This window comes from Megalopta genalis, chromosome 3, assembly GCF_051020955.1.
Source record: "Megalopta genalis isolate 19385.01 chromosome 3, iyMegGena1_principal, whole genome shotgun sequence".
In the NCBI taxonomy this organism is placed as follows: Eukaryota; Metazoa; Arthropoda; class Insecta; order Hymenoptera; family Halictidae; genus Megalopta; species Megalopta genalis.
This window is the reverse complement of record NC_135015.1, coordinates 12,404,977-12,430,068: the sequence shown is the minus strand read 5'-3', so window position 1 is coordinate 12,430,068 and position 25,092 is coordinate 12,404,977. Positions and strand designations below refer to the sequence as shown.

Genomic DNA, 25,092 nt, shown 5'->3' with positions numbered 1-25,092 from the left:
TAGTAAGAACCTGTTATTTTGTTCTTTCAAATTGCAATAAAATTCTGTTCTTTTCTCCACAATATTTTTTTTACACATTTTTTTCTTCTAAAAAATTATTATAATTGAAAAACCTCTGGTCATCATAATTGGAAAGAAAATGGTACGGCAAGGGGTTAATTTCAGTTGATTACATGCGAGAAATATTTGTATAATTGATAACTCTGATATTAGAGGACAATCGAGATTCTGCTGCATCGGATCTATTAGTTGTACAAATTAATCCGCGGATCCAGCAATCGCTAACAAATTTTGCAATAATAAAATACAATGGCAGGCAATTAACTGATCTGCTCCTGTGCACGCAAGATTAAGTAGGAGCTGAACTTACGTAGAATGACAATGGAGTAGGATACTCGCGGTATCACAGACTTCGAAGGAATGCGACTCTTATTAGTCAGAACGCTAGCCGTGGAACACGCGAATGAACCGTACTTCTGATCCGCAATTAGCGAAGCAGATACAAACAATTCTCTGTTCCTGATCGGATCTATTACTTTATAGAAACCCGTAAATCCAAGCCTTGTCAGCCGGAAACCTTAGATCGAAATGTTACTTACCGATTTCTTATAAGTTAAGGTATCCGTGTAAGCACCAGAGTTCTGACACGACGATATGCTAGTACCACCAGCATGACCTGTGTGCAGTTGATTGTCGGTGTTCATAAAAGTATACCGTTTCGTTTGCTCGGCCATTTCACCGTGCTGTTTCGACGTACCCTCCATTAGATCTCGTTCGGGATCCGGGTTCTGGTTAGATGGCAGATGTGTTCCGTCGCCTGATTAAGATTAGAGAAGGGCACGGTAATTGCGGTGGTTCGACTATTTATGCATTCGCAACAAAAATTGGCAGACCAAATATTGTACGTTAGAGAACTCCTATTATTTTCAACTCATTAAACTTATTACGATTATTTGGGCTTTCGAAATTTATACAGGAAACTCTTCTTTTGCATAAAGATCAGCCATTAATGGCGCAAGTTGTTTTTCGTTAGCCTGTTTCGATTTAGTTTCCGTGAAGATATCTCTTACTCTTTGGATTTTGTGCAAAAGCTGTCTATATGTTCACGATTCTACAGTAGTTAGCGTAATTAATGATCGAATGCTAGTCAACGTTAGCTGAAAATCTTACCGTCGGGTTCGGGACTGGCAACCGGTGATATGTCAGGTGTGTGAATGATAGGCGTGTAAGGGCTTCCGTACAAGGAATTGTTCTCCGATTTGTACTCCTGAATACCTTGTTGCTGCTGTTGGTGATACAGGGATGAGATCGGGGAATGGCCACCCCATGGGATTTGAGGAATGCCTTGGTAATTGTCCATTTTGGACCTTCAACAAACATTGAACATATTCGATAAAATCATTCTAATACACGTTTACTTCAAATGATCGCCGCGAGACAATGAGAACAAGCAGCGATTTCTTCTAACGAAATAACATACTTATATAATAACCATTCGTATAACATATATGTTATACGGATAAACTTTGCACGAAAGCGACGCAACATATTTTTGAATTAAATATTGGGCTTCCCTCCTCGATGTAACGGTACAGACAAAATTGTGACAGTCATCGACAGACCTGCTCCAATAAGATTCACGACTGAAAGTAACATGTCAACTATGATGTCCAATCGAGAAATTCCGCCCTTTTCTTGTCCATTCTTGAGATATGCAACTTATAGCAATAAAGTGTCAAGTAGCCCATCAACGCTCTCCATGAACAATGTTGAAGATGTTGGAATTAAGATCGTCATATTAAATTTTATATTCTAATTATAGCCAGAAAGTAAGTTACAAACGATGCTTATGTCATTGACCGATTTTCCATTTTGAATTGTACATTTTTGATAACATGTTGAAATTCGGTTATGAAGTTATGAATTGTGACCAGCTTTTTGTGGGAAAAGGTATCACTGTGCAACAGTTGATAGTTGCCCAGAATGTCACAGCAATAATGAAACTTAAGTCACAGTTATCTAAAAAAACTATCGAGCGTAAACAGGAGAACGAGATCTACGAGTGTATAAAGTTTCGCCAAAATCGATGACCCCAAGGACTTGCCCTCCCCTGTTAGAGACCCCCAAGACGGTAACCCGCGAGCAGTGTATTAACTGGTACTGTTTCTTTCACGCCGGCAACAAATTAAGCGGCACCATCATCGCATTTACAACGTACCCCCGGAACAGCATCCCTCCTGCAAAATCTGCATCGCATAAAATTAATCTGGATATTCATCTGGCCGGGCCCAGGAGTACACTTTGCGCCCCGCGATTAATTCGCCGGTCGTGGCCGGCTGATCTTGAAAAATCGATACGAAGTTAGAGAGAAGATATCGACTTACATGGAATGATGAATCGTGGTACCGGCAGGGTTGGACCTATTGCCCGCGGTGTTGGTTGCGGACGGAGGAGAAGACGGCGCCCCTGGGGTCCGTTTCGCGTGTTTCCTACGTCGTGGCCTGTACTTGTAGTTCGGATGTTCCTGCATGTGTATGACCCTCAACCTCTCAGCTTCCTCGACATACGGCCTTCTGTCCTGTGGGGTCAACCCTCGCCATTTCTTTCCTGAAATATACGCGGCCTGTCCGTTAGCGACCGAGCGTTCCACGGGTTTTTGCAACGGCGCGACATCAACATCCGAGAGATAGTGGTACATCTACGGTGTCGTTATGCTTACCGGTGTTCCCGAATCGATGGGGTAGCGTGAAAGACAAGAAAAGTTTCGTGAGTAACGAGAGAATGTCGCAGCTTCTTAGTGCAACAGATACGAAAGCTTTGCAGCACGTTTGTTCTGTTAACCTGTCTATGTTTTTAGAGCAGTTCTTGTTTCAGGTAATTTCAATGAAGTACTGTCTGAAGCTTTTGTATCCTTGACATAAATATGGAAAATAGCTCTTCTTGGGATCGTTAAAAAGGGAACTTTAGAAACTGTGCAACTGGAGTGTTACTCGAAGTTAACGCAAGTTTTCACCATTTCATATAAATTTTGCGAAACATGTATAATTGCACAGCTCAATAACAATTTTACGATTCCTAATAGACTTCAATGCATTAACCACGAATCTAAAATTCGTATTTAAATTTATTTATTTATTAACGGATATAGACCCTTTGGCACATCATAGGTGATACAATGTTTAAGATCAAGCTCAAGCTTATGTTTAGAACTAAAGAAATCGACTTTATAAATATATTATATAATTATAATATTTCTTTAGATTTATGAAAATTCTATTCTATACCGAATAAAATTCGGTCCGATTCTGTTCCACTTGCAAAAGAGTTCTGACTTCTTAAAGATAGATAGAGGACATATTTAAACAAAACTTAGATAATAAATCAGAGAAAGAAATATACTCCTTTAAAAATTTATGAACAAAACGCAAATCATAAATAATGCAGTGACATTCAAGAAACTGAATATTCATGTGAGCAGATTCCGGAAGGTGATTATGGTCATAATAAAGCATTTGATGCTTCTTTTTCAACGCTCTGCAATAGAAAAACGGAGTTATTCGATTATCTGAACAGCTGTGTTATGCTTTAGTTTCGATAATCGAGGTTCTACTGCGTTACAAAAAAATATACCGTTGCGTTCGGGAAAGTCTACGGAATCGTTCTACGTAAGAATCATTCGTGCCGCTTTTACGGTTATAGCGAGAAAAATTCTTGTGGTTAAAAAGTTGGGAGCGACGAAGGTGTATCGCCTGCAGGTTATCGAGACGCGAAAGGAAAGTTATGATTCGTTGAAGAGTGTAACGACGGGCTGTTGCCCGATCGAACACATTTTAGCCAGGGGTGTATCGTTAATTCGTCTTATGCGACCGGCCTCTAATTGCCCCTCGGTGCACGGATAAGATGCGTAAAAATGGTCGGGGGAGCGTAGTAGATACGAATTAGAGGAGGGCTTGGCCGACTCTCCGGCCGGAGACGACGATGGAATCTGCCTTAGTTGCGTTCAATATGCCAGTATGGTAGGCCAGAATATCATTAAGCAAGGATAAGGGTTAATACGAACGTAAGCTGTTCACGACAAGAACGAAAAACTTGAGCGAGGCGGATGTATATGGTGTGCCGTACATATCTACACGGGATCGGCGTACATACACAGGGTCCCGTATAGGTACATAGGCGCATGGGGGCGTAGATATGGGTGCGCCCGTGCCTTTAGCCAGCCACAAGGCACGAACCATTATTTCATATTTCATTTTGTATATTTCAACTCTGGAGGAGACGCTAACCCGAAGGACTCCGCCGGAAGGGGAGGAAAGAAATAAGAGAAAACGAAACGCGTCGAGAAAACAGAAGGAAAAAAAGATCCTCGGTCCTCTATCTTCCACGAAAGTTCATTTTTATCGTCCGATGTTGCTACCTTCAGCACGCGCCTGGTATAAGTTCTTTTTCCTTATTTTCTGAAATGTCAGAATATAATCGCGACTGTCAATTTTCTATACATTATACATTGTTCTATAGATTGAATAAAGATCGATGCAAAGTGTCCATTGTGTTCGTCTTCGAAACGTCTGTATCGATTGGTCGATGAATATTTTACTTGAAGAACTATATATCAGTGTAAGCACTAACCAGTTTCGCGACTTCTGTTCATTAGAGTGGACTCTCTAAGAATTCGAAACTTTTTTTGGTAATCGTTTACTTTGATCGGTACGCTATTCATAGTTATTTACGATAGTCTTCTCGTATCGCGAAATTATGTTATAATTACAGCTTACAGTTTCTGCTGCACTCTTTGAAGATGTCCGCAACAAGATCAATCAGTATTAATAGTTGCATTTGGATTAATGTATAATACATGCGCGGCTCATCGGCAAGCTGTTTATGCGAACGAAGTGGCGGATGGAATTTATGCAGGAACCTAACATATTATTATCATAATAAGCAGTATCGCTTGTTGGAATTTCAGTAAGAAAGAGATGGACCGTTATTATTAATTTTCTTGTATTTCAAAGGCTTACTGGTACCATAAATGCACAAAGATCCGCATCTTAATAATGACATTCGATTTTAGTACAAGCGTTTCGTCTCGCTAGTAAAAATTTAATGTATCAATCAAGGAAAAACCAGGGAAATAATAATACTATCAAGGAACTGATGATCTTGGTTCTTTCGGCTATAACTCCAACGACCAGCAGTGGTTTATGACAAAAATCTAACAGATAGTAAAAGATGAATACTCTCTCTCTCTCTCTCTCTCTCTCTCTCTCTCTCTCTCTCTCTCTCTCTCTCTCTCTTGGACAGGATTTATAATTAACCGTTCAGTTTTATGCAGTTAAAATTTGTCAGATCGATTGCTTCGGTACAGAACAGAGCGAAATAACGAGGTACGATGACGAATGAAAGGAAACTCGATTCACCTTCAACACCTTTCACCCTCATTTCCATTCGCTTCAACGCGTTTCGTAGAAAAACTTAAGTCATTCCGAGGGGTGACGTTGAAACGACGAAAGAAGAAGGGAAGAGAAACGGCACCCGAAACATTTTGGCCAACAATAAGTAAACTGAATATAATATTCTTGGGCGTGCTTCACGGTGATCTAGCTGGCAGTGATTCATCATCACACCCGCGCACTGCTTCCCACCATGACGTCCTCGTTATGTATTCTAATGGTTGCCATGTATCTCTAATTTACCCTGCTCGCAACCCTGGTCAGACGACTTCATTAATTTCAATGTTTCGGCTGAAAACGGCACCACTGGATGAATCGAGAATATGCCTGTCCCTGCTGGATTAACTATCGAGTCATTGTTTTGGACCGTTTCAATCGTAATCCATCTTGCAATTAGCGTCGCGCGACGATCCCGTGCGACGTCTGACTACATCGATTATTAGGCTTCATTTAATTACATGCAACACGTTTAGGTCGCATTCGAGCCAGAACTTTCATTGTTTCAATGCTTCAGCCTTCATTTAGCAAACGTTACTTGGTAACATAATAGTTGGATTGCTGATCTTTGCGTAAAGGATCGAAGAAGAGACGAGTATCGAATAGAAAATTGCATTTTGCACGAATGCATAAAATTCACAGTCTATCAATATCCCAATTCTTATCCTATGATCGTCGCTTTTGAAATAAAAATGGTGTTTTACGTATAAATCGCACACGACAAATGATATCGAAAAGTACAAATAAAATTTATACAGTATTTTTTAGCTCATTAATTAATTTTGTTGAAAAGAAAAACATTGCGTTACGAAAGCAAAGAAAACATTTTTCAACAAAATTTCGCAGTGATCATACATGTTAATTATTTCAATTTTGAATTCGCACATGAGCCTAAAAATGCGATGTAACTTTTATTTGAACTACTTTTTGATAGCTTTCGTCGTTTGTGATTTAGAAATCCTTGCGTAGAAGAGCCAGTTCGGAAAAAAAGTTATACGGCTTTTTTCAGTAGGTCTATTCAACACTTGCGCAAGGTTTTGTCAAAATTGGCATGTGCCAGTCACTTAGGTTCCCTTGAAAGATGAGGAACAAATAAGACGCGGAAATGGCGGAGAGAAGTTGCGTGTGCAATTTTAGCAATCACTCGACAAAAATCAACTTATTTGCACCGTCATTGAGGCTGAATTTGTCTACTCGCTGCAGCCCACCGAGCAAATACCGAATCCACGTTTGCATCGCGAGGTGTGTTCGTTGGCACGATTTCGCGAGTAAAACAAAAACGAGTCGAATCTCTCTTGTCGGGCGAACATGCATGCGTCGCGCGCAATAAGTCGATCGAGCAAACCTGTGCGTACGAGGAAATTTGATTCGAGTCGATGCTAATAGGTCGCACGTGGCTATCCGCGCGCAGATAAATCTGCCACCGCGTTGGTCGGAGGCGACATGTGAAATTCTGCGAAGAAAAAGTCTCCATAAATTACGTTCAGCGATTCGATATTGGTAAACGACGGAACGCGATGTGACGTACAGTGATCGACTTTTTTTTAGAAGCAATTTCTATCATTAACACTTCTTCGTCTTTAATAATTTCCCTGATTATGTCAGATAATTATTGTTTCTTGCATATGTTTATCTAGTTTCAATCCTGAACTTTGGTAACAGAGAACTGGAATTCTCGATTTAGAAAAAATGAATAACGTTAATTTTTAGTAGATTATGTAATGAAATCTTCATCACGAGTTAGACACGTAATAGTGCAAGGAGTTAACGATGAGACAGAATTCAAAAATGAAATGACCGTGTAAATTCGAAAAATTGTGCAATTTGATTTATTACTGTCTAATACTGTATTATATTTTGTTTAATATCGTCGAATACTAGAAATAATTTAAATTATCAAAAAATAATTTTTCTCTTCAACAGAATGATCAAGTTCAGAATTACTTGGGAAACTGAAAATGTAACTTTTACGTGTAACAATACGCAATGAATTACTTCTCTAGAATGCGTTGGAATAAGTTGTTCCTTGATGCATACGATTCGGTATTCCTTACTCCGGTTGAAGGATCCGAAAGAAGCTGCGGTTTTTAGAGCACAAAGTCATAAATAAGCACAATGATGTCCTATTTTAATATCTCAAGTGAAATAAATGTCTTAAAAACACGAGTAACACGAAAAGACACTCAAAGACGTGCAAACATATAAGACTTATATCATACGCGTTGCATTACATCGCATTCTGTAATCACCCTCGTGGGTTTTCTCCGAAAAAGCCATTACGTTCTGTGACGATGTCAAATTATCACTTTACAACACAGGCACATCTATCCACAGCGATTAAGATTTAATTGTATTATTTCAAGCATCGCTGATTTTTGTTCCGCACGTTAGAAAAATCGAGTACCGTGCGACGGCGACGGCCAGTCACCGTGAATCGTTCGTGCCAAAACGTCTTTTTGCATCTGTCAGCTGGTCGGCCGGCCGCGCGCCGCGCCGGCCGGTGACATTTTCCAGAAAGCTCGTAAGTTCCGCCAGCTAATTAACGATTCCGCGCGTGATTTACGCACGCCGACCGCCGCGGCTAATTCAACCGGCTGGTCGTCGATTAAACGCCGTTTCTCGATGCACCGCGCCGGCACGGCACTGCACGCCGTTGCATCGCAGCCGTGTGCAACCCCGGCACTCCGGGAATTCCGTTACGCTGGCGGATGCAGCGTCCCTGGAACGTGACATTTCCAGAATCGAGCGAGAAACTTCGCGCTCGGCATTTAGAATACCATCGGGAATTAGTTACTACTCGCGCTACGATCTTATTCCCCTACTCAGCGGAGGTTTTCTCGGTGGCGTGCAGAAGCCGCGGGAACTTTTCTGCGGTATTCGAATTCTCGCCTTCCGCGGCTGCCACCCCCTCTCGCCAAATCAACCGGGCATTGTTTTCGGGAATAATTTTCGCAGGCCTCGGATGCCGATCGCCACGCGATAGCGGAACGCCTGCCACGGCCAAAGCTGTTCATGTTCGTTAACTTTCTTTACACGGAAATTAATGTTACCGACGATTCGTTAAACGCGATTTACAGCTTACACTGATTTAACCCTTCGCACTCGGAGGATTTTCGCAGATCGTCTACCAGCTACACGATCATTATTCGCGGAGTAGTAAACTAACGCTTTCAAGGAAATATCAAATGGTATAACGTTGGAATTAATTACACTATTTAATCCTTTGTACTCGAAACCATTTTATGCCTTTTCGTGCGTTTTATGCATGTGGAATTGAGTCTTGTGACTCGTATGACAAAATTACTTTGAAACGTGCTATAATAAATATTGTCTCAGAGTCACCACTCGAGAGCAAAGGGTTGACCCCTACGATTTCTTTCGTAAGGACGTCCATTAAAACTTTTTCGTCCTTAATCGTCTCACTAATGGAACAAGAAAATTTTTGCTTCATTTATCGCTATCTGTAGATTTTGATAATAGAAGAATTAAATTTTCTTTCGATTTAGAAGAAACGAATAGAATTCCTATTTAATGGATTATGTATGAAATTTTCATTGCAAGTCTCGCTCATTGTAGTGCAAGGTGTTAAATAGAATTTAATATATTTATACAAATGTGGTGGAACACAAAAATTTTTCATCCTTAAAATAGCAAAATTACCAGCAGTTTTGTTGTGTTATTATTACATTCTTCTCCTAACTTCTCCTACTCTAAAGTCTCATTTCTTTTATTGATCATAAACAACATAAACATTTTATAGAATTTGTGATAAAATTAAACTCGATAACAACTATCGTCTTAATGTAGAGTACAAATACACCTGGTTGTGTTGAAAATATTGATGATGTTAAGGGAGGAAATTGAATGGACGCTGAAGACTCGACATCTTTATACAGTTTTAACCCTTCTGTAGTGTTTTTAGAGCATGTACTAGGTTTACGTAACTTTTTAAATTACCGCCTTATTACAGTCAAATTTATTGGACACTGCTTCTTTTCATCTAATAAATTTTTACTCTATTTTGTATTTTCATATTAATTATTATATCCTTCCATAGAACAAGCTTCTTTGGAATGTTTCGCATGTAGTGTATGTTCTTCTATAGTCTATAGTATAATAATGTAATCCACAGAAAGGTCAATCTTCTAGTTGTTCCAAGTTTTATTTATCCACTTTTGTGACAAACGCGTCTAATCACAGCGAAGCAGAAAATCCGTTGATTTGCTCCGAATACTGGCGTGTCCTTACAGTGTAATAGTTAATGTAGGTAGGCAATGGTTCGAAAGAGGGGCCGGAGAGAGGAGCGGATAAGACTTAGCCGAAGAGGTCGAAAGCAGGGCCCACGGATCGGTGGGACCGCATCGTGCACCCCGCCCAACCTAGGTCGCCCACTGTCACCATTAATAATACGTCTCCCGTCTCGTGATGTATCTCATCTCCGTTGGCGTCGTGTGTTGTGCCCCATGTCCTGTCGTGTCGGTGTTTAGGCATCGTTGTGCGTGTTGCACGCGGTCACACGCATGGAACGCAGAGACCCGCGCACACACCAAAACGGAACACGTGCGCGCAGCAAAACCGACGAACGCAGCATATTCGTGTTCGTGCATCGACGTGTGCGCGACTTCGCTCGGTTTCACTCTCTTGCCCCTTTGCAATTTTCTTTCTTTCTTTCTTTCGGTTCCGCTCTTTGTCCCTCCCCTCTAACTCGAGAAGCGCGTGCGCAAAACCGCCCCGATAATTGAAAAATCCTTGCAGAAAACGCTGGGAGTGCCGAAAGACAAATTATTCCGCCGTGATGAGAAGCTTCCATTTAGTAACTGCACTTATTTACGGGGTTTGATTTGTGATGATTGCGACGTGTGTTTAATTTTTTTTTTTTATTAGCACTCCTTCGTCTTAAATCATTTCACTAATATGGAACGAGATCATTTTCGTTTCTCGTATGTCCTCGTTTACCTTCGTCCCTCGATTTTGATAACAGAAGAAACAAATTTGGTTTCGATTTGGAAGAAATTAATGACATTCGGTGCAAAGGGTGAAGTATATCTGTGGTTACAAGGAAGAACGATGCTTATATGGTTTCACTTTCGAAACTACTGTCGCTTATGATTACTGATTCTTCGCATTAGTGTTTCCTTGTTTTTTTAATTGTTTTTGCTTGTCGAATATTTTTTCTTGTTCTTTTTTCTTATATATATTCTATATTCTGCAGTGAAGTAAATATACAGACTTATATTTTTTTAAATTGTGACATGGGGCGTGTTTCCTTACACCCGTCGATATAGTAATTTTAAATGCATGTGCTAAAAGTTTCTTTTAATTTGACAAAGTCTAAATTCAGGCAAAGAAGAATTACGTTTGCGTGTACTATTTTCTCTTAGATGCAGAGGAAAGTGAATTTCGTATAACATTCCTTTTAGTTTCAATTATAATATGTTACAAAAATATGCGCGATAATTAGACTGAGGATTTTATGCATTTATTACAAAAATGAGAAACAGCTATTTGAAACAGAAGAAAGACTAAAAGGATCGAAGAGTATCAGGATATTACTTTCGACATACTAAGTTCATAAACATTAACTCTACGAAGACACTTTCGTAGGAAATACTTGAATAAACTCCTTAATATAAATATCCTTTTCACAGAAATGGCAGTAAGTTTGAATAAATTCGTTTCTGTCACTTATACAAAAAAACACAGATCAGTCTCCTTTAGTGCTCGGTAGGTTAAGTGTTAATAAAGAAATTTCTAAATGACTCCATTATACTCCTTGTAGGGGTGCAAAGAATTTTTATTTTGAATATATTTATTTTGAATTAAAAACGATATCCGCGGTCTAATGATAATGTTCCAACTCAAATAAAATTTCCGCGGAGACAATATCAAAGCTACTACCAATGATAGCATTATTATTAACTGCTTACGAATAGAAATTGCGCAAAAATTCTGTACAACAGTATCACAATTAGCTTCGTATTCGACCGCAGCTTTCGTTAGTACAATTTTACCCTCCCTGCCATTTTTCGACAATTTCAAGCATTTCCTCCGTTAGCAGACAATGCACAGAAGTGGTTGCGCACGAAATCGGTGTTTGCGTGCGGGTTCTTGCGCAGGCACACCCATACGAATCAGGCAAGAAGGGATCACACGCACAGGATCGTCGTCGTCGTCGTCGCGATGCACATGCACGACGCGTGCGATGACTACGATGACGACGATGACGGCGACACGCTCTCTACGGCGCGTGCACCTCTCGACTTTGACAGTTACGTTTCGGAACAAAGACATCAGGATCTCGTAACGGTCTGCGGGGGATACGAGCTCTTTGTTCGATTTGGATTCTGGTGTTTGTCTCGGTTTCATGGTGGTGCCAGAATTCGAATCGAAACTGTTTAGTTTGATTGTGCACATCCTGAAAATCCTCGAAACCGTTCCTATCTCTTGCGCGTAATTATGCATACGACCCTTGTATCTCTTACTCATCCACTCGGTGTCATACTTTCGTATCTGTTACTCATCAAGCCTGACTAATATTTAAGAAGTCCCGTTGGGCCTTTCTTACTCTCACCACTTGCTGGGCATCCAAATCTTTGTTAACGAGGCATTCAAAAGTAATACGGTGTGGAACTCCGTTTATATAAACTTATTGGGAGACAAGTTGGTTCGCATAATCACGTGGTTTATATAATAGAAGTGCACCGATGACTATGACCTTTTGTTCAGTTAATAGGCGCTCACGTTCCTATAAAGCGGATTCAGTCCGGGATAGAGTTCAGTTAACCCGGCACTGCTAAAACTTAGTTCATATAAACGAAGTTACACTGAACTATGATAACGTTAGAGCTATAATAAGATTTCGAACAGTATAAATAAATGTTATGCAATTTTCCTTTAAATAGAAATACTATTCCGCTTTTCTATTATCAATATTTGAACATCAAAGCTTGGTATACAGTAAATATAAATTTGATTTCTTGTTTCCAAATTTATTAGTGAAAAATAAGTGCTAATGAAAGCATTAATCATCGCGCGTCCCTCATTTTCGCAACTTAATTTGTCCCTTGGTGTCCAACTCACGTGACGTTGTTCGATGACTGTTTCTATACCTGCAATTTCGTGTCCAATAAGACATAGAAGCCTTATTCACCTTATATTTTGTTAATAATATTCAACAACTTATAATTTAAAACAGCGATGATCTAATACACTTAAATAAATCACTGAAGTCTAGCAAAACTATGATACCGCGCAAGAATCAACCGTGTACACCATTGTCTACAAATATTCGCACGTTGTAAAAGCCTTATTACGATTGCTATTATTACGTAAAATATATAACACGAAAGAAAAATTTCTGCCAAAACGCTTTAGAATCGAACCGTGGAACGAAAAGTCTCCAACGTTTACCAGTGCGTTTTCTTCGGACAACGACGATTTCCGTCACAGATCCTGAACGTGCCTAGACAAACCGCGCTACAAATACAAATACGCGTATGTCGATCCGTTGGCATACTGTACACACTGTATAGAGCCGTCACCACACACATGGCCGACAGTGTGGGTACTGGGCACGTGGACAAAGCGAGCAAACTCTTGTACGACTGGCTCGACAATCTCGTCGAGCGGATTCGTGGCTCCCGGGTTTTGCCCGACGGAAAAGTAATCTGTCCCCGGCGATCAGCCAGCTCTCCTCGAGCTCTCCTGATCTTAATGGATTATCTGATGCGTTTGAGTTCGTTCGGTAGCCGTAATCGAGTTCGTGGTAACTCATGAATGACGGCGACTGGACGCTGAATACCTTTAACGTCTCGATGCTGCCGTAACACAAGGACTCCGCAACGAAATGATGTAGAATCGTTCGTGAAACTGATCGAACGTTATTGCGGATTTCCAGATTAAACCAATTACGTTCGTACTTTCGCGTCAACCACGGTTTTCGATGGCATCCTACCGTCGCGCAGGCAGTTGTAATTGTTCATTTTCCCACTAACTAATTCGACGAAACTAGGACGTTTAATGCCAAGTCCGCGGAAGCTCGTCAAGATGACGGGTCACTAATTTTGTCAATTTACGATTATTCAGATTGCAAAGATACATTTACCATTTATTTATTCAATGCATGCGTTGCTTGCGGCGAATATTACAATAACACTCGTTAAACATCATCGACAACGGCTGGTTTTAGGATTCCATAAATCCAGTGTTACCTATTTTAGGCAGTCACATGTCGTAGATCGAGAAATCAGACCAAAATCTGTAGTGATCTATTTTGACACCTTCACACGTGATCGAACGTTGTCTAACACAATTGTGAACGTCGGCATTGTAGATCTAGAAACGCCGCGAGGAAACCCGTAAACGACGAACACGACGTTCGAAATTCCGTTGATTGCGTCTCGGGTGTAACTCTGAATTCGTTCCTGGAATATCATTTGTCGCTATTAGCCACGTTACCTTGACCGTACCGAAGTGAGAAACGTCGTGGCAGCGCCGAACTGCGATTGTTACACCGCATTATATACATAAATCAACGCGTCGGACACAAGAAACAACACGGCGGCGCCGACTCGAACGCCTCAGCCGAAGGGACATCCTGGACGCGTATCTACTTTTGGAGCAATTCGCTTGGAAATTCACGGTAGAAGGCGACGCGTTTGTCAGTTTCTCTAACGCGTCTTGTTCCGCGGCAAGAAACTACCCGGAAACCTATTTCAAACTGGCCAATAAAGTTCTGTCACGTAATACAATGCCGTCTGCACCGTTTGCCGCTCGGATAAAAACGCGATATTACTGGTTCGTATAACGAACGTCTGGAAACATTTATCCCGCTAGCCGAAGAATTTTAACGAAAGAAAACAATTGTTTTCATTGATAGGTATGTACGGGGACCGGTGATCGTTTACGCGACTTATCTGCTGCTTGACGATTCTGGTCCTGATGTAGGACAGGCTAACAGCGGCGCGTGATAGTGCATTATGTTTTATTGCATCGAGATTTCAGTGTCGAGTCGTTGAAATTCGGACCGTGGCTGTTCTCTTTGTTGCGAGTTTCATCGCGAAACTGAATTTATTAATTCCCTCTCGGCAAATCGTATCGAACGATACCAACGCTTCGCTGCCGCGAGGTGTTCTCAATTATTCTTGAGATTACTGGTCAAAGCTGGATTCGATGAAAATGTTGCATATAACACAGACGACACGAGGGAACTCTCGATAAAAAGGTAAGAGATCATCGATCTCTCATAAATATTGAACAGCGGCACTCGTGTTCTTCAAGGCGGACAAGAAATCATTGTTAGACGCGGTATTAGATCAAATTAATTGCATTTTTCAACGACGCGTGATTTATCGTACTCTCCTCGAATGGGCGACTAAACGAAGTTCCTGACGCCGCCGTTTCTTAGTTATCTTATCTGGCTTATCGAATAATTCAGCTAACAGTACTGTTCAATTATACACATTGTGCGTGGCACTGTCTTCAGCGATGGTGTCTCAATCCCGTCACATCCGAAGATATTGGATACAATTAAATAGATCTCTCTTGCATAAAATCCAATTTCATGCCTATCTCTTATAGTTGAAATTTTGTATACGAGTGTAATCAGTGAAAGAAAATCAATAGAAAAAGATATTTTTGCGACGTAGCTAAAAATGAGATTGGGTTAAAGAAGATGATAAATAGGCATGCGACTTCAAAGTTACACCAAGCTACGGAGGATTAAGTGTCTTATTATTTCATCCGTCAGCGTATCACTGGATCTTTGCATATTGTAAAATGTAAGGAAACGATTACATAAAGAAAAATTATTATTTCTACAATAAAACCTTATATTCAGCGATTAAAAATCTATTCTCGACGCTAAACCTACCGAGCATTAAAACTGCCTAACGTTTAGGCAGATCTTTATGCAAAATAAAGATTTTCCGTATCTATTGTAAGAAATAGGAATCACTTGGTAGTTTCTTTCTGTCTTTAATTATTTCAGTAAGCCAAAATTGCTGCATTGAACACCGTTCCTTTCACTCTTTCAACTGTATAAAATTGCGGCTTTTGTCGTAAATACCATAAAATCCGCGGTCTACTAATATCTATTGTTTTATAAGAAAGACAAGACTGAATTTATGCGGACATCGCAGTTCCAACGATTGCTATGGAGAAGAAAATATGGACTCGGTCGTTTTGACCGGCACGGTAGGTTAGTAAAGATCCGCGATGGATCTGTCACAAGCAATAAACCGTGCGCGCAACTTTCCCAGAAGCAGCGAAAAACGAGACTCGTCGGTAACCGGCGAGGGTTAGGGTATAGCAACGTACGGAAATCCTAATACGCATTAGAAAATTGTCGGAGCCGAACAGATTCGAGCCGGAAACTTTCGCCCGAGTGGCTCGATCGCAGCCGTCACTTCTGATCGAAACTGTACGGGCGTGGTGCAATGCAGACCGACGATCAGGAAAGACAAAAGTCGAAGTCAAGTGATCGGTGGAAGGTAGTCGGCGCTCGAGGGGTCCCACCTCCGTCCCGTTTGCCCGTGTAGAAACGCGAAGGCCCGGCCTCGGCCCGCGTGTATTTTCATAAATATAATAATTTATTTCTCTGCGAAGGCACAGCCGGCGCAGCGCCGAGAGAAGATGTTGTAATCTTCGTGGTCGTCCCCGTCGTCGTCGTCATCGTTCCCGTGGCTCCTCGTCCCGGGCCGGGGATAGGTGGGTCGGCCACGAGTGTAGCGTCGTCAGAAGGTAAGGTAAGGGTGCGGCCAGACTCCGCTCTCGACTCCACCTCATTACCCGGCATTCTATGCAAAGACTGCGCTTATGGCTTATTATTGCTTTAGCTTAGCCAACCCGTCGGTTCCTCGACTCTTCGTGTTCGTCTATGTGCGCGGACGCGTACACGCTGCCTTGTCAATGTGGAGCCGCGCACGCACACAACCACGCACCGGCACACGCAGATCTCTCTGTGTACGTGCGTGTGTGTACGTGTTGTATATCTATCAGTATAATATTTGTCCTGCCGGCTTCACGTAACGACCGTTCCGCGTCGATTCGTGAACTGTTTATCCGTGGTCGGCAGAGTTAGCTGTGGAGGTCAAACATTTCTTTTCAGACTTCTTTTGCTCTTAAATCGTTGCAGTTGCGGTGAGGAAATGATGCGCGATCGCGAGAATATTTGGAAGCAATCTGTCAACGAGAACCGATGTCGCATTTACGATATTATTGAAACATTTTAATGATCTCGTTTCATTTTCGTATGTAATCGTGTTTAGAATTCGTGTTGAATGTTTTTCATTGACAGACGATGCCTTAGATGAGCAGTGGCGAGCTACAAGTGTCACTTGCAAAAGTAGGTTCAAAATCTTTGGATTTGATTCATCGTTAAACGCAGTGTTATAATTTAGGGGCGTGAGACTAAAAGAAATAGAGTCGTAAAATAAAGACCACCGTAGTGGCCAGTCTCGTGAAATTGTTACATTTGCCGAAGCTAATGGAAAGTTCACTTCTTGCTTTCGATTTTATATAGCAAGAACTGACCACAAAATCGGTTGCGAGTTATTTAGCAGTCTGGAAGCTGCTCCAAACTTTGGAAACTTAAAATACTTCTGTAACTTGAAACTTGAAATTTTCTTGTCGCAGGATTCTCGTTTGATAACTGTCCAGTGCATAGATATCTGGCGACTGAAGATAACTTTCACCAGGAATTAGTTCGTCATATTATTTGTAACCATGGAACTACGAAAAGCGTCAACAATGCGGCAGACTGCTTTTGTACACGATTTTGTGCACCGTTTCTGATACGGCATTATCTCTACTCGGTGCTGGCTACTGTTGGCGAATTCGCAAAAATGAGACAGCCGTTCGCAGATTTATGTAATTAACTGGCACAGATTTAACTGCCGATACCGCCACCAATGGAATATCGTGAAAGCAAGAATCGCCACCGAAGATTGCCTCGGTCGGTCCCTTATGGCCGATTAACGGCCCGCTCGGAAGCACAACTTGCAATTAGCATTACTCTCGAATGTTTTCGAGAATTTCAAAATATATTGGATCGAGTTCAACGATTGTGGTAAACGTTGTTCGATCATACAATAATTAGAGCGTTTCCTAGCCTCTGGAAGCCACGATATTTGATAAATATTGTCTCTCGTTTGAAACGAAAGGATTCATTCGCCATATACAGAATCTAGATGAATTTACTATTAAAAACACGTTTAAGGATCTTTGACGTACGACTGCCTAATAATTTCATTCTGAACGTTAACCATTTGCGGTCCGAACTATCGTCTCCCTTTTATTTCAGTATTTCCTGTAATGTTATATAACTCGATCACATCCGCGTATGTCATTTTGCAACCTATTCAGAACAGTTGCGAAATGCTACAATTGTTTTTACATATCACTTAATGATGTCATTATTCATGAAAATCGCGTAAATCAGCAAACAAGTAATTATCACATTATTATTACATCATTGTAAAAGTGAACTTCGGTATAAGACCGCAATGTCCTAAAAGAACAACTGCAAATTGACGAAGAAAAGTGTAACGTAACAGCGCGGGAGAATCGATTCCAAATCGACGTTTCGTCAAGCCGAATAAGGTACGAAGACAGCTGTGAGCTCCGGTAATTCGGGACGAGCACAGATAGGACGAAGTTCGTTTCCAGCGTCGAAATCCATCATCGTGGGCCCGGTTTCTGTCAATAACAGTTTCCACGAACGCATAATCACAATATTCTCCGAAAGATCCTAAGCGCAGATAGGGGAAACAAGGTTCAGCAGGTAGGATCTAAACGGACGTAAGTAATGCACGGCGAAGGCCGAGTGTGCAGACGATATAAAGGAACAAATGAGTTTCGTGATCGTACCAGAGCCCGATCTTGTCTCGGGTTAATCGAGCAACGCTGCAGAAAACGAATAGAACAAACTGTTTGCAGAGTGAATCGGGCAGCCGACGATGAGAGAGGAGAAAATGACGAGGGTGAATAATGCTTGGCGTCCGATTCGAAAACACGGGGACAAACTTTTGCGTTGTGCGCACCTGATTCGCCTGTTCTCCTCGCGACCCTCTCGATTCTTGCACGGCGCTGCATCTAACCCACTCTTTTTCTATGTCTCTTGGAAACTGATCGCTAGACCTCGGATCTTTGTGCAAAATAAAAATTTTCTGCAGCCTTCGCGAAAAATAGGAGTAACTAAGAAGTTGCATTCTTCGTTTAATCATTTTAGGAGGACGAAAGTAGTATGTCGACATTATTAAATGTTTTCAGTCTTTCTACCTTAAACGCATAAAATCCGTGGTCTACTGATTACCATGCAGCAGGTCTTTATGCAAAATAAAATTTATCAACCTTCCCATAAAAAGCACAAGTCAAACATAAATGTATTCTGTCCGTTAATCAATTTATTAAATTGAAGATGATACAACAATATTTTCAGACGAAGATACCATTATTTGTTGAATCGTAATTTTATAATTTTTTAAATCTGATATATTCTATGATCATAAATTGCCAATTTAATTTCATTTTAATAAAGATGAATCGCAAATGTAAGCAGTAAGTATATATATAATCGTAATAGAATTAAGTTATAGTTACGGAGGTAGTTTTTTCAAATTCTTCGGTTCTTTTCATTGTTCCTTATTTCATTTTCGCATTTGCCTCATAAACGCCTAAAATCCGTTGTCAACAGATTACGTATGAAACAAATAGGAAGGTACAAAAAAGCAGGTAGGTTGACGTCTACGAAGGAATGTTTCATTCATATTTCAGAGGTCGCTGAAACAATACCTCCTTAAAAAGAGGTTCATCGCCCGTTAATTGAAAGCGTTAATGAATATCGGTCGATTCTAATTGTAAACAAATCAGGCCGCGGCGGATCGGTTCTCTCGCAGCTCGAACGCGTTTCGAAGCTGATTTAGTCTTCATCGAGCATGGTGATACGAATAATTTACGTCTGGCGTTTCGCCACGGTGCAACGATGTACCCGGGGCGGAGTCGGTCGAAACGACTCTTCGCATTCTATTTTTGAGTAATACGGAGAGCCCAGCCGATAGACCGGCGAGGTCTGTACTTTGGTACGTTTACCTCGGTAGGATGTAGGTTGCCTCTCAGATCGGCCGACCTCTCTTCTCTATAGCCATTTTTACGGAAACGAAATTCATAGAGTGGGCAGAGCCGATTCCAGTCTCAGAAGTTCATCCACCGTATAGCCAAGGTGCTATTGTTCGAGAGCCAGCCGCCAGAGACGAGCAGGAGAACAGAGCGATGCGAGGTGGAGGAGGATGGTATCGAGAAAGAGGTGTACCCGTCTACAAGTACATCCGCCGTGGTTCCACGTACAAGCCGAAGAAAAGTAGGCCTTTCCCCCCGAGTTCAAACGATTCTTACGCACCGGCCGGGCGCGTACGTTAATTTCAATCGCGCCGGCAAAACTTCTCGTTACAGTCTATTTCCCGAGCGGCCACCGGAAAGGTCATTCCGCGGGATCCCCGATAGCGGTTGCCGCGATCATTATCGTGCCTGCACCAACCCGTTGCGCCGATGCTTCCTCCGTGACCTTTCGCAGGTTTCATTTGTCCGCGATTATCAATTTCCAGCCCGGCCACGGAAACGTATCGGTGCGCGAAAGTCCGTTATCGTTCCCGCTTTCTCCGGCAATTACGCCGATTCCATCGCGCCACCCCTACACCGGTCGATATCGCGGCGCGCGGTGGTCCAAAACGCGATTCCAGCCCGGCAAAACGTCGTTAATATTTGCCACTACTATGTGAAATACGGTCGCCGCGGTGACACATGCTGGCACCCTTCCAGAGGGAATGGCTTTCTTAAAATTGAACAAATGCCTTTCTGCGATGTTATAATTGCAAAGAATGTAATAGCGTCCTGAAATTCTTCAAATGCTTTGGTTATCGTATACTCGACACATTCAGTTTTGTGATAAGTACGCGCGCCTGCCGACAAAAGTTAAGAAATAGGTTACGCAAATGCGCATTCTTGGGTAGAGTCAACTTTCTTAGCATAGGATACAAATTTGTATTGCGTCAACGAAAATATTAATTTTTATTTTTATTGTATTTTTGGGCTCGTATTTTTTTCTATTTGTCGTATGCACTAACCAATGTGTTACATGTTTCACTATAATATATACTTTTAATTTGATGATATTCATTATAATATCAAATTTTGCTCAAATGTTAACGATAGGAGAAGTTCCTTAATTTTTTTCGGTATCTAGAGATCCGCAATGTATCTAAAGAATATTTAAACAGTGATCGATTTGTTAGATAATGACAAGAGAACAAAATTTGAGTACGAATTAAAAGAACAGAATAATATCCTTACTTAAAAAGATCATCAAGTTTAACAAGTTGCGCAGAATATAACAGCATCTTTAAATTCTTCTTTTGACTATTGCATATTCGACGTATCCATTTTTGCGATGAGTGCACGAAGATTCGCAGCGTGCCTAAATTTACTCGAATGTTTAAATAGTGATTAATTTATTAGATTCTGAAAAAATAACAGAATTTTAGTTCGAATTAAAATAATGAAATTACATTCGTATTAAACAGAAGTTATTTCTAGAAATCGCCATCGCGAGTCGAACACGTCAAAGTGCGGCAAAGAGTTAAGGGCGAAGGTAGCAAGCTTTCCTTGCTGCGGCCACCCTTAAATCTTATCGAAACACCCTGTATCTGCTGTGTATCTGCTAGCTAGAGGATCTAAGAGGAGTAGCCGCAATCCGTTGGATCAACATTGTCGCGACACCGAGGGCCGATACCGTCTGTGTCATCGTCCTCTACTACTGCGATGACAACTGTATGAGTGCATGCGCATGCAAGAAATGGAAACAATTGTGCGAAAAGAGGCGGTATCGGCTTTTGATGTTCTAACAATGCCGATCGGTGGCTACTGCTTTCTCGTGAGAGAGTCGTTGTACGTCTTATGCTTTCTGTCTCAGATAAGCTGTCGCCTACTTCTTTTCATAATGTTCTAAGCGCTCGTCTAATTGCACTGTACTTTTATCTAACCTTGCTGCGACGTCGCTCAGCTGTCCATTATTTTACATAAATTGCGACCGATTAATAAAATAGCATTTACAGACGTCGTACGATGTGCAAATGTGCTTCTGACAAACTAACAGTAATACCTGATCCCTAAAACATCGAATGACAGTTTCGATATACATATTGATCGATGAGATTTAGAAAACGTATCGTTTAAATTGTCGTTATAGGCTAGAAAAAAGAGTCGAAGAATCTTTTTATTTGTTTTTTGTCGCTCCAACTAGTTGCACGTTTTACAAACCACTTCGACCAAATTCGAATCGTTCGGGCGAATTTTATAAAATCATTCTGTTTTAAGCTATTTTCACGATTCACCGTATTTTTGGATCGATAAATAATCGATATATAAGCAAACGATGTGCTTGCAATTATTAAAACAAGATGTGCAATTCTGATACCGTTATTAATGCATAGACATTCATTCTGAAATATTTAAATAGAGAAACGTCAGATGTACAAAGAGACGATAAACCTCTGCAGTTTCTCCGATCGTTCACGAAAAACTCGAACATATTTATCGGTAAAGTAGTAGCTAACGCTTTGAACATAATATATAAAATAACAGAACGTAAAAAATAATTAATGTGCCCAACACGTTCACGACAACCCGTCACACACGTGTGTCACAACGATTTCTTCGCCGAACCCGGCGTCGTTCGTGCGTAACAATTTTTCATAAAGTTACAACGAGAGTGGTCCATACCAAGTATTATCAAGGATACGTTGATTTCGAGCATGGTCGCGGACGTATCGAGTAAAAATAAAAGATCGCGCTGGCACAGGTTGTCCGAAAGAAAAAACTGTCAACTCCGAAAGTGCCTCAACGATCACCAGTCGTACGAAATCGCACTTTTTAAGAAAACGTACCGCCCGAGTGCGAACGATTAACAATGCGATAACAATCACGGGGTCGGTATCCGGGCCGTTTCCGACGATCAAGGAACATCACGCCCACCAGAAGAGTTCCGCGGTTATCAAATCCGATCGTCCGGGTCGGTGTGTAACGAGCAGCCGAACAAGAAACGCCTTTTGTCCCGCGATTTTTCGCGGATCGCCGGCAAAATGGTGGCGCGTGATTCACGGAACGAATCGGCGGGTCCGCGGGCCGCCACGGTGAACGTACTTACGGCATCACGCAATATAACAACGCTTTGGAAAGGCTTGTGTATTGTGCGTTGGGTGTCGAGTGTCGGGTGGCGGCGGGTGACGGGCGACGGGCGTCCAGCGTCGGAGCAACAGAGGAACATAGGAACGGAGGAACAGAACAGAACAGAACAGAACAGAGCAATACGCCAGCCGGGGAGCAGCCCGGGCCCGACCAGCGAACCGTACACACGTACTTAGGGTCCCCGTCGGGGTACGTCTGTACATGGACCAATAATTCTCAATCGAAGAGTACGGAGAACGTTCGCTACGTACGGGGCCGCTCGTACGGCGCGGCGTCGTCCCTTAAATCTAGCTGCGAGGCCGACCTTATCGGAGGCCTTCCACCGTGCGCCATTATTGTGAGATACTGAACGTCCTGATCCGTCGTTTAGAGTCCTATCCAGGCCGCGAATCTCACGCGTTCGGCAGCCGGTACACACTCGCGAAAGAGAGCTGTGTGCTCGCGAGAGAACGGGACGCCGCGATGCGCCGATGCCGATCCCGATGGTCCCGGTGTTCCGGTCGTGGCGATGCTGGGTGCTGGTGCTGGACCCGATGCTGGTGCTGGAGCCGATGCTGGTGCTGGGCGCTGGTGCGCGTGCGACCGCTTCAAACGGCACATCGCGGGGGAGGAGCCGGGCCTGGGGACCGGTGGGGAACGGGGACACGGCGCAGGTAATCAGAGGCACTAAACCACGATACCGTGCTGGCAGTTAGAGGCCTCTATCTCTCCTGTCGTTGGTGGTACAACACGCCCGGTATTATTTGCAGGCTGCCACATTTGTCGTAGGTGGTCTTGCGACAGTGGCGTCGCGCGGCCTGTATGAACGACGCCGTCTCTACGACCCGCTGTGGTTCTCCTTCACCTTCTCCGCGATCACGGATAACGAACGCCTCCGAGATCGCGGCGGACGGGGAGGGTCCTGCGGCACCCCCTTTCCTCCCTCCTCCACCACCTCCTCCTCCTCGCAGTCCTTTTTCTACCGATCCTTCGCGCGAGATCTATGTGGACTAGGCTGATTAACGAACGGATTAACGAGGATTAACGTCCACGCGACCGAGCGATGTTTACTGCCGATGAGCGTCGATTTCTGTGAATCGTGGACCACAGGGCTTGGAACTCCGAAAATGATTGTTGCATGCTGCTGCTGCTGATTGAAATGGCTGCTGCATGCTGGTTTTGATTGCGTTGGATTTGACGATTTGCTGTTTGATTTAGAGGTGTTGATGTTGCTTCGATGTCTTATTGGCACTTAACGATATGTCTGTGTGGTATCGTTAACCGTTTGCACATCGAGTGGTCACTCCAAAAGGCATCACTAAACAGTGTTGTATCACGTTTTAAAAATATTTTTACATTGTCAAATTTATTTGTATCTAGAAAGTGTTTAAATTATAATTGTGGCACGAGTCACACTGTTTCATGATTCAGCGTTGAAATGGCTTCGGGTGCCGAGGGTTGAACTATCGTTAAGACAAGTGGATCGACTGGTCGTTTAGTTTGATCATGATGCATGCCTTCGTATCGCAAATTTTAGATTATATACTGCGAACATAAATACGTGCACATTCTAATCAATCCACACCGTTTTATGAAAGGCCGAATGAACAAACAGATTACTCTGCATCCTGGTCCTGGAATCTAGAATGTTTATGTTTAAGCTCCCGAGACTAACATAGAATCTTGGAATATGTATATTGATTTTCAAGTATCACTTTTGAATTGGTAGACTAGAACAAAACTGTAATCGTTCACGTCAGCAACAAGTTACAGCGAAAATTTACAGATATGCTAATTGAAGCTAATGGAAAACAAACGAATAACGTTGACGGGGTTTTCTTTGCAAGATGCAGTATTAGCTGCACGCGGTGGTGCACTAATGAAGTCTGCATGGTTCAGGAGTTCCATTCCACTGCTTAGCTTCTGGCGAATAATTTCACTTGGCAGCGGTATAATTAGGTAAGATCGGACGATCATTATGTCCGGAAGAAATGTCTTCAAAGTTATGTTTGAAACAAATAGATACGGAAAGGTTTCAACGGACCTTTAATCACTGCCAATTGCGCAACCGTCGGAAACGTCTGTTTTCTCGGGGCGAAGCGTTTAATGATTTCGAAATAGATGAACGATATACGGAATTGTAGGTCTCGTTCAAAAACAGCAGTGGTTTTTACGATAAAAAAAAGGACAAAGATTTCCAATGCTTACGGCTGAATATATTGATTCGTTGCGTTCGTCCGTCATAACCGGCGAACGAGATTGATGGCGGAGTAAAGAGCATCGATGGGAGTGGAGGTTACGTACAATCGAACACGCTTCCTCTCGTGAAACTCCTACGTAACTGAACAATTTCGCAAGTCGCGATGAAAGTAGATCTTCGTTGACTCAGGTACGAAGTATTCGAACGCGGCGCGGATACGTGTAAAATTTT

The 25,092-nt window shown here is 42.1% G+C and overlaps 1 protein-coding gene across 1 annotated transcript in view; it reads right to left on the bottom strand.

Annotated features, from left to right (window-relative positions):
- The window catches only part of LOC117229471 (uncharacterized), a 59,278-nt gene that overhangs the window by 4,630 nt on the left and 29,556 nt on the right, over positions 1–25,092 (bottom strand). Inside the window, exons 5-7 of the mRNA XM_076520103.1 lie at positions 2,385–2,607; positions 1,171–1,367; positions 600–817 (exon numbers count right to left, since the gene is read on the bottom strand). Coding sequence (XP_076376218.1) covers positions 600–817; positions 1,171–1,367; positions 2,385–2,607 — 638 coding nt within the window. The remainder of the gene's footprint in view (positions 1–599; positions 818–1,170; positions 1,368–2,384; positions 2,608–25,092) is intronic.